At 42.4% G+C, this 17,760-nt stretch overlaps 1 protein-coding gene across 2 annotated transcripts; it reads right to left on the bottom strand.

Moving 5' to 3' along the window:
• Window positions 1–8,473: 8,473 nt before the first annotated feature.
• Window positions 8,474–12,233, bottom strand: LOC147632357 (uncharacterized). 2 transcript variants are annotated; one of them, XM_086807177.1, is made up of 7 exons: window positions 11,815–12,233; window positions 10,343–10,449; window positions 9,994–10,174; window positions 9,779–9,871; window positions 9,534–9,671; window positions 9,280–9,397; window positions 8,474–9,100 (listed from the first exon to the last, which is right to left on the bottom strand). In XM_086807177.1, exons 1-7 carry the CDS (start codon window positions 12,184–12,186, stop codon window positions 8,958–8,960), a joined length of 1,152 nt encoding a protein of 383 aa, XP_086663303.1. In that variant the 5' UTR covers window positions 12,187–12,233; the 3' UTR covers window positions 8,474–8,957. The 2 variants fall into 2 exon arrangements, with proteins under 2 accessions (XP_086663303.1, XP_086663302.1); XM_086807176.1 differs by having other exon boundaries at window positions 9,994–10,210; window positions 11,815–12,230.
• Between the last annotated feature and the right edge of the window lie 5,527 nt (window positions 12,234–17,760).

Raw genomic sequence — 17,760 nt, 5'->3', positions numbered from 1 at the left:
ATATAGATGTTGTGGAGCTCTTGTGATGAAAGTGGTCGGCCTAGTTCACTAAACGAACCCTGCTTGAGATGGTCAAGGGATAGGTTACACTTATTGTACCTATTTGTCCACCTGAGGTTGGTTAGCATGGTGAGGACCCTAGCTGGTGTAATGAGGCTAGGTCCAGAAATGTCTTCCCACTTCAGACCATCCTTGTTTATTCGGCCTCTGATGATGTCCCAGACCATCCCTTGTGCTTGTTGAGATGTCAAACTCAACACAAGTTGGCACTTATGATATGCCTTGGAGAGTTTCCACCACTTACATCACTGGCATGTTTGGTAAGATGCTGACATGATAGATCTTCGCCAATGATTCTACAAATGGATTACACCAGCTAGTTAGCCTGCGTTATGGCATAATTATCTTGCTAGCTCATTATGGACCACATGCACATAATACTTTAGTACTTATGTTGTATTTCCCTTATCTCTTTGGTAGAACCTTGTTGTTGTTGTTGTTGTGAAGAACAAATTTTTAGCCTCTCATCTTGTGTGTGCTCTTCTAGGGTTTGTGTGAGTGTGTGTGCTTGCAATAGCTCAAGCTCTCTTCCTCGCTGTATCTTTTCATGGTATCAAAGCATGTTTCATGCTAAGAAGTTAAGCGGTAAGTAAGAGAAGCACATCAAGCAGTACGAGGGTAAGAGCTTCACCTACTCTTTGCCCTTTTTGTTGGCTACTACACCCTTGTCGGGAGCTCTTCGAAAGCCACCGGCAAAAACGAACTTTGATTGAGGAGTTGTCTTTACGGGGAGCGGAGATGTAGAGTAATTTTGTCCTTTGGATCAAAAAATTTGGGGCTGAAAACGTGTTTCGGGTGCGTCTTGACCTCCGTTTTTTAGTTAGCAGGTGTTCGCGTGCTCTCTATAGAATTTTGTTTTTGGAACTGCAGGAAGGGCATTTGGTTTTGCAGACACTATGTGTAATGCAAAGAGGTTTAACATGTGTTATTGGGTGTATGTATGCAAATTGAGGTCACTAGTTATGGTAGTTTGGGTGTATGTATGCAAATTGAGGTCACTAGTTATGGTAGTTTGGGTGCAGTATAGTACAGAGAATACAATAGTTTATGTGCAGGTCAAACAAGAGTGATGGTTTTGGAGAGTTTGTGTTGCAAACAAGATGTCAAATGATGGAATTAACTAGATTGTTTTTGCAAAGAAGCTTGATAAGAATAACTTCCATGCTTGGAGGTTTAGATTAACAAATTTCCTGATGGGAAAAGGCTACTGGGACTACATTGAGGTGAACATGAGGAGACACCAGAGATACCTGAGATTAATTCAACTGTTGTAGATGTAAAAGAATATAAGGATTGGAATCAAGGAGCAAGGAAAGTCATGTATTGGCTTTCTATCAGCATACAGGACACCATGATTGGGCATATACAGGATGCCAAGTCACCCAAGGAGGCATGGGACACCTTGGTGAAGTTGTATAAAACTAACACCAAGGCACAAAAGATTCAGTTGAAGAATGAGCTTCATACTGTGGAGAAGAAAAACATGTTTGTGAATGATTATGCCTTAAAGATCAAGGGCATTGTGGAATCCCTTGCATCTATTGGTATTTATGTTGATGATGATGATAAGGTGGAAGTATGTCTACATGGTCTCGGGCCACAATACAAGGCATTCAAAACGTCTATTCAGACTTGGGAGAACATTCCCAACTTTACAAATTTGGTGTCCATGCTGATCATTGACGAAAAGAGTTTGGGTGCAGACCAGTCTTCACAAAACAAAGGTAGTTTGGAGCAGCAGGACTCCTACACAAGTGGAGGTAGAGGTCAAGGCCTTGGCCAAGGTGGTGGTTGAATAGGTAATCAAAATTATGGTCAGCCACAACAACAGTCCCATGAATCACAACAACAACAGTCCCATGAATCACAACAACAACACACAGGTGGAAGAGGCCAGTTCAGAGGTAGGGGGAGTCAAAGAGGTCATGGAAAAATAATACACGAGACTGATTTTATTATGGCAAATCTAGGCATGTGCAAGCATATTGCTATAAGAAGCAAAATGACATGAGAAGTGGAAAAGTGCAGTAAAATAATTATGCATCCTCTAACCAAAGTAATGGGGACAATGAAAGGTTGTCAGTTATGCGGCATTTTAATGCTCTGTCAGACTGCTCTGTCAAACAATGATATATCTGCATGCAATGATGATGTATAGTATGTGGATTCAGGTGCTTCGAACCACATGACCAGTCATGGTGAGTGGTTCAAGGATATGAAAAATCTTGAAAAGCTAGGTTTTTTTGAAATAGGGGATGATACTACTCATCCAATTACCCATGTTGGAAATGTGGCATTGTCTATGTAGGAATGTAAGGTGAAGTATCTTGTAGATGTACTTCATGTTCCAAATATTACAAAGAATCTAGTTTCTGTTGGCCAGATGATTGAGCAGGGTTTGCAAATGCACTTTAACTCTGATGGTTGTTATGTCGAAGACTTTAAAGATAAGTGCAGGTTTGTTTTACAAACGGCAATAGAGTTTACACTAGATGTAAATATGCCTGAAGTGAAAGTTGCAATGTCTGCATAGGGATTAGGAGTTGCTGCAGATACAGACATTTGGCATAAGAGAATTGGGCATGTAAATGTGCAAAGAATGAAGTCTATGCATGCTAAATAAATTTTGACAGGGCTGCCTAAGTTTAGGGTTGATGGTATGCAGAAAGTATGTGAAGCATGTCAGTTTGGAAAGCAGACATAGCATGTATTTCCACATGATAGAAATGTGAGCAGGATTGTACTAGATGTCTTGCATTCAGATGTATGGGTCCTATAAAAAACTACATCTATGGGTGGCTGCAGGTATTATGTAACATTCAATGATAACCACACGAGGAAAGTGTGGTCATCATCAATGTGGTTATCATTGATGACCACATCTATGGGTGGCTGCAGGTAACAATCATTGATGACCACACGGGAAAGTGTAGGTGTATTTCATGAAGGAGAAGAGTGAAGTTTTCACGAGGAAAGTGTGGGTGTATTTAATGAAGGAGAAGAGTGAAGTTTTCACTCGTTTTCATAATTTTAGACAGACAGGAAAGCATGTGTAGTGCCTAAGGCCAGATGGAGGGGGAGAGTACTTCTCGAATGAGTTCTCTGATTCTTTGCAGAAGAATAGCATTTAGAGACATTTTACATGTAGATACACTCTGCAGCAAAATGGAGTTGCTAAGCAAAAGAATAGGCACATTACAAAGTTTAACACGAGCTTTATGTGGCAGAGAAGAATATGCCGCATAGCTATTGGGCTAAAGTTGTTTCTACAGCAGTTTATATCATGAACATGACTCCTACTGTGCAGCCATACATGATGTAACCTTAGAGGAGAAATTCACTTGCAAGAAACCTAAGTTTTTGTCGGCACCCTGCTCAGTGATCCGCTTGGGACACTGCCTCCAATAGTGGCCTTTCTCACCACAATCCTTACAAGGCCTCTATGCCTTTAGTTTCTCACGGTCTGAATCGAATATCTTCTCAGAAGACTTCTCCGATGAAGCCTTCCCTTTGCCCTTGTTACGGCCTTTCGACCGTTGGCCAGTTAAGGCCTCCGAACCTCCGCCTATGGAGGGTTCATGAATCTTTCCTCCTGGTCCAAGACCATAGGAACAAGCTCCTCCCACATGATGTGCTAAGCCTCCCACTGGTAATCAAAGACGAGTAGAATGCTTAGTACAGAGAGGGCAAATGTGACAGCAATGTTATGGCCATATCCTTCGACAATATCTCCTTCCTAGCCAGAAGAACTTCCTGCTGAAGAGCCTGCAGCTTGTTAATGTGCTCCCGCATCATCAATGACTTTGCAGGATCCATAACTCACAGCTATACTTCCAAGGAAATCCTCTTCATGGGCGATACCCTGTTATAGAGAGAAGCCAAATGCTGCCATATACCTCTGGCCAGCGTCATATGTTTGATATGATTGATTACCTACGGTGTGCAATTGAGGAAAATGAAGGAACAGACCCTGGCATTGACACGATCCCATAACTGTCTGTGCCTCACGTTCCTTCTGAATCGAGGGTGACTCCCCTTCCTCTAACGGCCTTGGAACCCCAACAACAATGAAATCAGCAAGGTCATAAGACTCTAGAACAGATTCCATCATTACCTTCCAGATGCCGTAGTTATTCCTGTCCAACTGACGGTCCACTGGGAACGTGGGGAGTGTCAGGATCTTCACATGTCTCTCAGCCATCTCAAACAGATCTGCCATTGTGGGGTTGTAACTAACAAGGGTGGGTGGGTGGGAACAAAGAAGAACTTAAACCTGCAAGTGGTTGTCCAGCAAATCAGCTCGCCTTCCTCTTGCTTCTCCTCTTCCCGAACAGTCCAAAACAGTCCACCAACCAACAACACAACAGTTCCCCTCTTGCTCACACGATTCCCAAGATCTATCAAGATCCTAGAGCTCTGATACCATGTCAGAATATGCAGCGGAGATGAAGACAAAATCTAAGAACACAAGAGCAAGTGCAGTGTAGAAAAGATACACCAATGGAGAGAGAGAGAGAGAGAGAGAGAGAGAGAGAGAGAGAGAGAGAGAGAGAGAGAGAGAGAGAGAGAGAGAGAGAGAGAGAGAGGCGTGTAACTCTGCTCTATATACACAAGAAAATCCCCAAGTCAAGATACAAAGGAGTGGGGGCCATGGGGCCATTTTATATATGGCCCCATATATCTAGCCGGCCAGTGGAAAAAGCTGCCAGCCTCACGACTAAGTCTCCTCCAGTCGGGCTAGCCAAAAAAAGGTCCATGACCTGAACAAAACTAGTCGACCTGCTCCAAGGAATGAACACATGCACACGAGTGCATTCGGCCAGCTTCTGGGTCATCCTGCCATCATAGGGTAGCCTCCCACACCATGGAAAATAGGGAAAAATATGGAGAGGGAAAAAATGTGAAAACACCTAATACAGGCAGGCACACCCACGACAGAGGCCCTGGTGTATATGTATAGACAGGAGATGACTTCTAACATTATCATGTCCCTTGAAGATGCCAATGAAAAAGGAAACGTTTTTGGGCTTAAGCTAAGAAGTGGGGAGCAATTGATAATTCAATGTTTTCCTAATGACTCCTTGTTGTTTCTTAGGGCAAACAGTAACAATGTAAGACAAGCATTGACCATAATCTAGGAATTTGATGATGCCTCTGGCGGCTCTAAATGCAATATTCAGAAATCCAAAATTATCAGTTTAAGTAAGGACAATGATTTAACCTAGATAGATGGGGTTGTGATGTGGTCTCTCTAGCTGGATGGAAAGATATGGATCATCTGGCAACATATTTTGATCTCCTCCCACGGGAAAAGCAGCTGGTTGGATAGATAAAGGCTGAAATTTAGAAAGTCTGGGTTTCTGCTGCCTTTGGTGTGACTTCTGATAGAGCAAAGATTGGATGTGGCTCAATGGGGTGAAGCTAGATAAAGGAACATCTAAGGCTCTTTACACCTGGAACCAAGGAAAAGTGAAGTGAACTTTGAATATTGTAATAAAGTCTGGAAAGTCAACTAGAAAGCTGGAACCTGGAGGAAGAGATGGAAACTTATATGGGAGGTTAGCATTCCTGTGAAATTTCAGGTCTTCTTATGGAGAGTCTGCCTGTTGGCTCTTCCACTTAGTTTCAAACTTCTTCAAAGAAATTTTACTTCAGGTTGTTGTCCTAGGTGTAAATCAGCTCTGGAGGATGGGAGGCATGCATTCTGGGATTGCCCTACAATAAGAGGAACTTGGGCTAAAATTGGGAAATGGGTAGCCAAATCTTTAGGAGTCCTGGGATTATGGGGGGATTGGGTTCTTAGAAGGGGGGTTGACCTTGAAGATGATGTTAATTTTCTATTTAATGTGGGAAATTTTGGTATCTAGGAATAGGATTGTGTTTCAAAAAGGGGGGGAACACTGGAATAGATGTAACTAAGGTGATGTATAAATGTATTTATCTTTGCTGGTCTATATTTTATGTTAACAAGTTAAATAATGCTAACAATGGAATAGATGTGACTTAGGTGATGCATAAATGTATTCTTCCATGTTCGTCTATATTTTATGTTAACAAGTTAAATAATGCTAACATTTTTTAAGGTATTTGTTCTCTACAAAATGGGATCAATTAATATGCTGGCCAGCAGATCCTACTGGGGTTCCTAACTCTTGGTGTTGTGCAGGGGTATCTAGGGTATGATGTGAAGACAAGGCCCTGGGCCAAAGACTAGAAGATGGTACCTAAAGGAAAAGCACCCCTCTTATACTTTTGTGGCCTTCATAGAAAACCCTCTGGGGACCAAACTAGTAGTGAAGTTGTGGGTAGGAAATCAAATCTTGGAGAAGCTGCTCCCAAAAGGATGCACTACTGAAGCAATGATGATAGCCTATATGCAGCTGATATGCAGCTGGGGTACCATGTTTCTTGGAGCCAGTCCTCTTTTGTTCGGGAGGTGGATAGATGGAACCTGTTATTGAATCTGTTGAATAGCAATGTAAAGGATCTAGACTAGGTTTTGGCCCATGGGCTCCTTGAACTGTTTTGTAATGATCTTTCAATGTTAATATTATATATATCTACTTCCTTTTTAAAAAAACATATTGCCCTTAGGTCCAATGTAACATACATGAGTATTTTGGTGTGTTATTTCAACAATCTAACAATATATCAATAGGAAAATCACTAATGTCTTACATAATATATGCAATACACTTTCAAGGTTGACATTTGTACCCATAAAAACCATTTACAAGTGTTCACAAAAATCCCATAGACTATATACGATGGACCTACAAATCAAAACTAAAGCCATTTCAGCTATAATTTAGCTCATAAAATTGTTCTATGAAAAATCATACTTAGTCGACTTTAATTTAATAGATCTAAGATAAAAGAAAGTGAGGGACATTAGGGATGTCATCACAAATGTAATATTCTTAGTGTCTAGTAGACTGCATCCTATGCAATTGTCCACACTTAGTTCTTAATTCCAATTTCATACCTTTTGGGCAGGATACCTTTTTGTTTAATGTAAATTTGAATCATACTTTGAATTTTGTGCAATTTCAATGTAGCATGTGTAACAAAAAGTTATCCTTTTGGAGATCTCCCAAGCCCCATAATGATTGCTTCACCATAGCACTTTTTAGTTATATACTCGTATTGAAGCAAAATAAAAGCATGTCATCCTAAGTTTTAGACAAGAAGAGATGGCATGGTACTTCCACCTTAGCATGGGCAATTTTCTTAGGTCCTTTTGGGGACATCCTGAGCTCTTTAATGTTTAACAATATCATGGAGCTCTACCCCAAATAGGGGTGTGGGGTCTACAAGCCCACATACAAGTTAAAGATAGCCAATGGTACATTGTGGTCAAACAATGGCAGCTTTGCAAAAACTTCCATAAGAAGAGACATTATCTTCTATGTATTGAAGTCTTCAAGGAGGAGGATGTTGCCTAGCTTGGAGTACTTTGTGGCACCATCCAATAGAGGCAATTATAGAGAGTGCCCATCAAGCTGCATATGTGGATGTCTTTGGTGGGAAGAGTAGACTCTCATCATGCCCCCTTGAAGGCACAACCTCACTCACATGTAGATTGTGATGCCCTCACCCCCTAGATGTCTTTGGTGGGAAGTGTAGACTGTGATGCCCCCTAGAGGTTTCCTTGTCTCTCTTGTCCACTATGAGTCCACTATGAGAACACTACAAAATACTACAAAGGTGTGGTCTAAAGAGGGTCGAACCTCCTCTTGACCCCTTCATTCCTCCATAGATACTGGTCTCCCCTCTGTAAGCTAACTCCTACTCGCAGTTGCAAGCCTCTCTTAGGCCCCCCCATGTACTACATCCTATAGATATGAGGATACACAAGGTATTCCAAAGCAATAGCCATACCCTATTTTTTGGTAGGTTTCTTTTAGAGTTGGGAGTTGCACAAAGGCTCATTATTCAAAATGATATAGCCAAATGGCTCTCTTTTGGAGGCCTCACAAACTTCCCGCACGTGGGGCAACTTTTAGAGGCCTATCCTACTTCAACACATCTACTTATCTAATGGGATCCCTACATAGCTACTTATCTAATGGGGAGGCTTCAACATAGCTACGTATCTAATGGGATGCCTACATCTACGGCTTCACGGTCCCACCTTGCCCCTTGTCCCCCCTTCTTTGGAGCCAATCATACATATTTCTCTTTCACCATCTCTAGGACTTTCCCTGCACTCGAACAAATCAACAAGCTCCCGCTCTCAAAGTGGCTTTTCATGAACTCAAAGACCATCCAACCACCCTTAAAAACCAGAAACACCCACAACAGACAGCAATTGACAGTCCATCAGACCCGCATAGGCAATTAGATTGCTTGAAGGAGGTACAAGGAGGGTTGTTTACAAGACAAATTAATGGATTGAAGGAGGTACAAAGAGGATTAACAATGAGCCTGTAGTCTTATTCGAGAAAATAGTTTGTCCCTTCTGGCATTTAAAACCAATATCTCTGTTTGAAACGGTGGATATCATCTTTGAACACTTCCAAACAGCCATTGACAGCTTTCAACAGCTTTCAAGACACAAGCACTGTTAAATGGCAAACCCTCAAGGCCTACACATTCATATAAAGAACAACCCTGATGAGGATCTTCTTCGATAATGGAGGGAACAATCGCCCAATACAAACCATCTTCGGTATACAATTTGTACCATCTTCCACATATAGACTATCTTTGATATACAATCAACCCAAAGAGGCCAAATCAATTCAACAGCCCTTGATTGAGTTACATGCAGTCACACCTTGCAGCTCAACCCAGAGAGAGCATGTTTGGACTTCTGATAGCTACCAACACACATTCTCTCCATGGTATGCTTCACCTGCACAAATATCGTGCAAGTGCACTAGAATGCTTAACTACTACTTAGGAGTGGACATAATGTTTTCTCCTTTGTCTTGTAAAGCTAAACTTGGCAACGAAGGGAACCACTTGTCAACAATTTCTGGTGATCCATACCATTTCCTTTGTTGCTTTTCCCGAACAGAAGGGAAATGCTCGACACCTGCTACCAACAGAAACAACTAAGCAGTGTTTGGTTTATGTCCTTATTAAGTTCAAGATGCAATCCCTTAGGAGTTTTCAAGAACTTAAATCACTTCTCTTCGATACTCATGTAAAAATTATAAAATCTACTTCAAACATCTGCATGCTTCAAAAAAATGTTACTGTTTGTAGATATACCTTCTAGAATGATATGCTGGGCACCTTCCAAACCTATTGCACAGTCTAAGGGAATCACTCCATCTCCCCAAACATCCCCTTTTCCACAACAGAGTTCATAGCTTTGCCATGCAAAATCCTGTGGAATTGCAAACAAGCACACAAGCCAGGCAATTCAAATTGAGTATTGTTCAGCCATAGAAAAGTTTCTCTCTCCCTTCCCTCCACCAAAGTAATGTGAAACCCTGGAAATTTTCACATGTCCTTTGACTGACCTTCCACAGACCCCCAAACTTTGCCTCCCCTAGTGCAAACTTTCCTGCAATGCAGAAATAGTCCACACCTTGTTCTGCCTCAGCAGCACCAGGATAGTTTTCATTTACGAAGTCCATATTCCTCTTAGTAAGTTTGTCCTGTCAGACACAGTGTATATTATAACCTTCAGGTTTATAATTATTCGCACAAAACAAAGTTAAAGATTAAATCTAAGCCTTACAAAGTCATATGATTAAAGACTCACCGTGCACACGTGAGGTGTTCCGAGTGTAACCAATGCTCTTACATTCCGTGAAGCAGCATATGTCTGTCCATCATAGGGGACTTTTCCTCCTAGCTGGTTATGAAAGATCAAAATTTTCAAGGGTTTACTTCCTCAAATGTTCAGTAAACATCAAGTTTTTCCAGCTAACACCAGATAACTGGGTTGAAATGATGTAAGCAAAAGGAAGGCAATACCAAGATACGACAAATCCATCCTCCTGCAGAGTGTGCCACCAGAATAACTTTGCTGGGAGATTTATCTGAAACGGTAACTTCTTCTCTCATCCCCAAGCGATATTGGTGTGGCTGTGCTCCATTTTTGGGATTTAAAAATTCCTTTAAAAAGTCCCAAAATGTGTATTTTTCTCCATATTGGCTGTGTTCATAATCACTAGATATTTGATCCTCCTCGCTTCATGAAGAATTCCAATAACATGAAAAACTTGTCAAGCTAGACTAAATAATGTCTACCATTGTAATGTTGCAAAATGTAAGTTTCAGACACAAGCAAGCAGCAATTATACTCGCTCTATGTGGTTCTTACTTTTTGTTCAGTGCCCAAGCGATAGTGGCTTCAATTCTGTCCAAAATGGGCCGCACTGATCGGCCCCCAAGAGATGGAATCCAGTTGTACCACTTCAATGGCACAATCTGTCTGTGAAAGAGCATAAAATCAGAAAAATTGTCTCGAAACAACAAAATCAGAGCCCCGCGTAGGTTTCTGCACAGAATGGAGAACAGGTGCATTCATGTAAGCCTCTTGATAGATGTAGGGAATGGCCCTTGGGAGGCCGGTTCTCCAAGGCCAGAGCCCCTGACCAATGGCCATTCGCTGCCGCCACAGATGGCAGGAGCATTGGAGAGTTGATGGTGACGGGGGAGCGGATTCAGCAGTTACGTTGACATGCAGGATTTGTCAGTCTTTGCCAGGTTGGATTTTGCACAGAATGCGAAAGACCGGTGGCACCTGTAACAGCTGGGTGACCTCTATCTTTTTGAAGGGTAGTGCACAAGGATCTCTAAGAAAGAGAGCCCCTCTTTTGTTGGGTCTCTTTCTTTTCATTATTTTGAGCCCTTTACCTTGAACCGTATAGGTGGGCAGAAACCTGGAAGCTGCAGCATATTCGGAATGATGGAAAAAGATGCATAGAAGCATAATGCAAGCACTCTCTGCAAAATGCTCAATGGTGAGATATTTTCTGGGTCCCTGTCTCCCATCAGGCCTTGTTCATAACTAAGTGGTGTTGGCTGGCCAAGGGCTGCTTGGCCCATGTATAAGCCAGACCGCCAGAGAAAACAACTCAGTGGGGGTGCTCAGTTAACACATCATGTCAGGCACCAAAAATGCCATCCATTGTGTATTGACAGGGAAAATTATAATTTCTTGCTTAAGATTTTCTTTTTCTTTGTGAAAAGGCACCACTATTCCTTTGTGTGGTGTAAAGGGTTTCCTTGTATCAAAGGCTGTGGGAAGTGAGGCAAAATGCTGATAAGCAAGTGTCTGAGCTGCTGACAATGTCAGATAAATCTCAACACTCTGTTTGCTATTCTGTTTTTGGTAAACTGGTGAGTGGACTTATAGGTATCAGCCCAGATCATCCATAGCTGTAGGAGGCAGATCCCCTACCCATTGAATGAAGGGCATGGGTTGGATGGGGGAGATCCCTCACCCATGAGGGATGGACAGGTGAGAGCAGGGGATTTGTGTGTAAAGACCCTTAGGTCTAGCAGTTTTGTGTGGCCATCGTCATCTTCAGATGCATAGCATTTTCTTTTCTATTGTTCTTAGATGAAGTCAGGCCTGTCCATCAATCTCCCACCTCTTGGTTGCTTATATGATCTGTAAGTCCGTGAAGCAGGGGGTTGGGCCATGTGGAAACGAGGGACCGCCCTTCAGCGGGAAACCGGCCTTCCCATACTCTTTCAAGTTGGATCCCAGTAAAGCCCTTCATCTGGCTCAATTAGAGCTGTTGCGCATGCATGTACTAGGATGTGAGAAAGAGAGCGAGAGAGTACCATTGTTGTGAAGCCCTTGGAGCGAAGGTAGGAAGCCATGGCGTTGTACTGAGAGGAATCGGAAAGCCAGCCGGGTACTATCACCAGGGCACCCATGTCGTCCGATCTCTTCTTCTTCTGATTCTGCTGCTGGCTGTTGCTGGTCACTCTTGCTGCAAGCCCAACAGGCCGTGCTCTCTTCTGTTGGGGCAGAACCAACGCGCAAGGCAGCCGAGACGCTGCATTGCACACAAGCCCATCTCTTGCCAACAACGCGCAAGGCAGCAGAAACCCTGCACTGCACACAAGCCCCACCATACCTCCCCACAACAAACAGAAGAATACTAGAAGCGGATGTCCATACAAGACGGAACATAAGATAAATATATTCATTATATTCTTTAGTCCATATCTTCAGATCAGGTCTCATGCCCATAGGATGCTCAATGAAGGCTACAAATGTATAAACCGGTTGCTTCTCGTTCATATACGATCAAGTCTCATGCCCATAGGATGCTCAATGAAGGCTACAAATGTATAAACTGGTTGCTTCTCCTTCATATACCATCAAGTCTCATGCCCATAGGATGCTCAATGAAGGCTACAAATGTATAAACTGGTTGCTTCTCCTGGTTTTGGGTCCAAACTTTGGGCATCTTGCCTTCAAGTCCTTCCCAGTATAACCCTGCCAAATGTCAAGATTTGTTGGGTCACCCTAGTCTGGACTAATACCTCAACATCTTGAGAGCAACTCAACCTATCCCAACTTGTAAGGCCTGAACTAACTCTCATTCATCTTATTTACATAATATACATACCAACATTGGTAAACACATCTATGCATCAGCCCACTCACATCTAGCCCTTGATTTAGTTCCTTTTGAAACACCAAATAGTTCGTGGAATTCCAGATCTCCCATATACAACAAGGCAAAACACCAAATTAATAGCCCCTTCAGTTTTAGTCAATCTCCCCAAGACCCTTTTATCCCCATACAACATAAAACCCATTTATCAATCCTACCCCAAAGCCCCCTAATAGCAAGGCAGTCTCAAAAGGCATGTCTACCATCCTCAAATGATGTTCTACATCTAGGACAAGTTCCAGATGTGAAGTTCCTCTCTATATCAGTTTGTAACCAATAGGGAGAGCCCACATACAGACCCTCCACAAAAAAGTATGGGCCTTCACAAGAGCATCTAGTTCCGATATCAGTTTCCATCTCTTCATCCAAGTAACAAGATTCCATCTAACTCTCCAAATTTTGTTGCAGTACAACACATCTTGCACATCTCTTCATACAAGGCCCTGGTAATCCCCTTATCTAGCTTAACTCCATTAAACTATGGCCAATCATTCAACTAGCAAGCCTCATTAAAGGCTTGCTAGTTTAACTCCATTAAACTATGGCCAATCATTCAACTAGCAAGCCTCATTAAAGGCAGTAGAAACCCAACCCTTCTCAACTTCCTCTATGACATGTCTTACCACCTGTAGATCATTCTCTTGTTGTAGCCCAAACTCCTCCCTTATCTGTCCCAACTCCTTCAACCCAACCTAAGTGCAATCCCAGCAATTAGCCAACCTTCTAAGTCCTTTGTTATTCATTTTCCTAGCTATCCCATCATAGTAGGCCAAGGGCGGGGGTGAATATGTGAGTCCACCATAGGCCAATACTGAAGAAAGAGTTCCATGTAACTCTGGTGCGGCACTTTTGTCTCACCGAGTTTTTTCCCATGGCCATTCAAGGGTGAATAGACACCTTCGGCTTAGCTAGTATATAAGCAACCACATGTATTTGTTTAGGGTTGCTACTCATTTTATACTTCTACCTTATTAGCTTTAATAAGCTCTTGCTCCCTTGTTATTAAGCAAACATCGCAGCACTCACTTCAGGCATGTTTATATTCAATGTAAACATTCTGCCCACTTTGCAACCAACCTGCACTTGTCTTTAAAGTCTTCAACATAACAACCATCAGGGTTAAACGAACTTGCAAACCCTGCTTAATCATCATCTGGCCAACTGAAACCAGATTCTTTGTTATGTTCAGAACATGAAGTACATCTGCAAGGTACTTCACTTTGCCATCCTGCATAAGCAATGGCACATCTCCAACATGGGCAATTGGATGAGCAGTGTCATCCCCTGTTTCCACAAAAACTAGTCTTTCAAGGTTCTTCATCTCCTTGAACCACTCCCCATGACTTGTCATGTGGTTTGAAGCACCTGAATCAACGTACCATACATCATCTTTATGTGCTGCTTCAACATTTTTAGACATGACATTAACGACATGCTGCATAACAAACAACCTTTCATTATCCTCATTGTTTCTGCTCGAGGATGCATAGTTGTTTTGCTGCAATTTCCTATTTTGCATGTCAGCCTGCGTCTTATAACAATCTGTCAGCCTGCGTCTTATAACAATCTACCTGCACATGTCCAGGCTTACCACAATAAAAGCATCCACATGTATCATTATACTGTCTTTGCCAATTTCCACGACCTCTTTGACTCCCCCTACCTCTGAATTGGCCTCTTCCACTTGCGTGTTGTTGTTGTTGTTGTGAATTTTGGGATTGTTGTTGTTGCTGCTGTGCTGGCCATAATTCTGATTACTTGTTCGGCCACCTCCTTGACCGCGTGCACGGCCTCCTCTACCTCGTCCTCTTCCTGAACTTGTGTAGAAGGCCTGTTGCTCTGAACTGTTTTTGTTTTGTGAAGACTGTTGGTCTTCACCCAAGCTCTTCTCTTCTCATCAGCATAGACACCAAATCTATAAAATTGGGAATATTTTCCCGAATCTGAATAGACGTCTTGAACGCCTTGTATTGTGGCCCGAGACCACGTAGACAGACTTTCACCTTATCATCATCATCTACTGAAACACCAATAGATGCAAGGGATTTCACAATACCCTTTATCTTCAATGCATAGTCATTCACAGACATACTCTTTTTCTCCACAATATGAAGTTCATTCTTCAACTGTATCTTTCGTGCCTTGGTATTTGTTTCATAGAGTTTTACCAAGGTGTCCCACGCCTCCTTGGGGGACTTGGCATCTTGAATGTGCCCAATCATGGTGTCCTGTATACTGATAGAGAGCCAATACATAACTTTTCTGGCTCCTTGGTTCCAATCCTTGAACTCTTTCACATCTGCAGCAGTCGGATTGATCTCCGGTATCTCCGGTGCCTCTTCATGCTCACCTTCTCCCAATAACCCTTTCCCATCAGGAAATTCGTCAACCTGAACCTCCAAGCATGGAAGTTGTTCTTATCAAGCTTCTCAGCAACAATTTGGTTTATGCCATCATTTGACATCTTGCCAGACACACAAATTTACCAGAAACAGCACTCTGGTTTGTCCTGCACAAACTGCTGTATTTTCTGCAGCGGTACTATAGTACACTCAAATGTCACAACCAATGACCTCAATGTGCATACATACACCCAATGGCAACTGTTGACCTCCTTGCAGCATACACAATGTCTACACAACCAATCTGTCTCACAACCAATGACCTCAATGTGCATACATACACCCAATGGCAACTGTTGACCTCCTTGCAGCACACACAATGTCTGTACAACCAATCTGTCTTCCTGCAGTTCTTAAAACAGAGTTCTGCAGAGAATCGATGACTTGCCCGCAGTGCTCGAAATCGCCTGCTTTCTGAAAAACGAAGGTCCTGACGCGCCCGAATCGCGTTTTCGGTCCTAAAAATTTTGTCTGATAGGACGTTGTAGTTTGTGTGAGTGTGTGTGCTTGCAATAGCTCAAGCTCTCTTCCTCCTTGTATCTTTTCATGGTATCAAAGCATGTTTCATGCTAAGAAGATAAGCGGTAAGCAAGAGAAGCACATCAAGCGGTATGAGGGTAAGAGCTTCACCTACTCTTTGCCCTTTGTGTTGGCTACACCCTTGTCGGGAGCTCTTCGGAAGTCACCGGCAACGAACTTTGATTGAGGAGTTGTCTTTACGGGGGGGAGCGGAGATGTAGGGCAATTTTGTCCTTTGGACCAAAAATTTTGGGGCTGAAAACGCGTTTCGGGTGCGTCTTGACCTCCGTTTTTTAGTTAGCAGGCGTTTGCGTGCTCTCTATAGAATTCTATTTTCGGAACTGCAGGAAGGGCATTTGGTTTTGCAGACACTATGTGTAATGCAAATAGGTTTAACATGTGTTATTGGGTGTATGTATGCAAATGGTAGTTTGGGTGCAGTATAGTACAGAGAATACAACAGTTTGCGTGCAAGTCAAACAAGAGTGATGGTTTTGGAGAGTTTGTGTTGCAAACAAGATGTCAAATGATGGAATTAACTAGATTGTTGCAAAGAAGCTTGACAAGAACAACTTCCATGCTTGGAGGTTTAGATTGACCACACGAGGAAAGTGTGGGTGTATTTCATGAAGGAGGAGAGTGAAGTTTTCACGAGGAAAGTGTGGGTGTATTTAATGAAGGAGAAGAGTGAAGTTTTCACTCATTTTCATAATTTTAGAGTGATGGCTGAAAAGTAGACAGGAAAGCATGTGTAGTGCCTAAGGTCAGATGGAGGGGGAGAGTACTTTTCGAATGAGTTCTCTGATTCTTTGCGGAAGAATAGCATTCAGAGACATTTTACAATGTAGATACACTCTGCAGCAAAATGGAGTTGCTAAGCAGAAGAACAGGCACATTACAAAGTTTAGCACGAGCATTATGTGGCAGAGAAGAATATGCCGCATTAGCTATTGGGCTATTCTACAGCAGTTTATATCATGAACATGACTCCTACTGTGCAGCCATACATGATGTAACCCTAGAGGAGAAATTCACTTGCAAGAAACCTAAGTTTTTGGATGCATTGCCTATGTGCATGTGCTAGATGAGTTGCATACAAAGCTGGATCCAAAGGTAGAAAATGTGTGTTTGTTGGACATTCCCTTGAGTAAAAGGGATATAGATGCCATCACCCTACTACACATGAGTTGAGGGTAAGTAGAGATGCTGTGTTTGATGAAATGGTAGCTGATATGCTGTTGAGAAAGATGCCGTTAGGGTTGATGTAACTAGAAATGTGATTGCACAGAATGCAAGTCAGTAATCACAATCATTGAGTGGACCTGGAGAGTCCTCTTGTGTTGAATCTGTTTGATAGACCATGGAGTGGCAGGTTGCATCAAAATACCAGTCCTGAAAATCTAGTTGGTACATCATGGTGAGCCTCTTGGTATGCCCGATATTTTTGTAGGGCATTCTTATGTTGATGGAGAGTCTAGTGGCTCGGAGCAGAGTCTTGATGAGCTTGGGATTCCAGCTATTAGAACACCTTGTGCAAGAAAGGAAAGAGAAGCTACAAAAATTCCATGTAGTGATCATGGTGGACAACGCAGGTTAGGGAGATTTAGAAGACATGTTGAGATAGGTTGACATATGATGGTTATGTGGCTCATCATTATGCATATATGGCTAAAGTTATGCAAGATGTTGAACCCACATGTCTTGAAGAAGCTGTTGGGAATGTAGATTGGGAGAAAGCCATGGATGAAGAAATGGCTGCATTGGGGATGCACATGAGACTTGGGACTTGGTGCCCTTGCCTGAGGACAAGAAGGCTATTGGATGATGCAAGTGGTGTACAAAATAAAGCACAATTCAGATGGAAGTATTAGCAGGTATAAAGCAAGATTAGTTGCTAAACTTAGGTTATGCTTCAACATATGGCATTGATTATGAGAAGACGTTCAGTCCCGTTACCAAGATGGCAACTGTGAGGACTGTTATTGCAGTGGCTGCATCAAAAGGATGGTTTTTACATCAAATGGATGTCAAGAATGCGTTCTTGCATGGTGAATTGTAAGAAGAAGTGTATATGGATCAGCCCACCAGGTTATGGAGATGTGGGTCACCCTGATTTTATATGCAAGTTGCGTAAAGCCTTATATGGCTTGAAACAGGCACCGAGAGCATGGCATGATAAG

The sequence above is a fragment of the Cibotium barometz genome, chromosome 13 (assembly GCF_041138505.1).
Source record: "Cibotium barometz isolate CiBa-2024 chromosome 13, ASM4113850v1, whole genome shotgun sequence".
Classification (NCBI taxonomy): Eukaryota; Viridiplantae; Streptophyta; class Polypodiopsida; order Cyatheales; family Cibotiaceae; genus Cibotium; species Cibotium barometz.
This window is presented reverse-complemented; position numbering and strand designations above follow the sequence as displayed.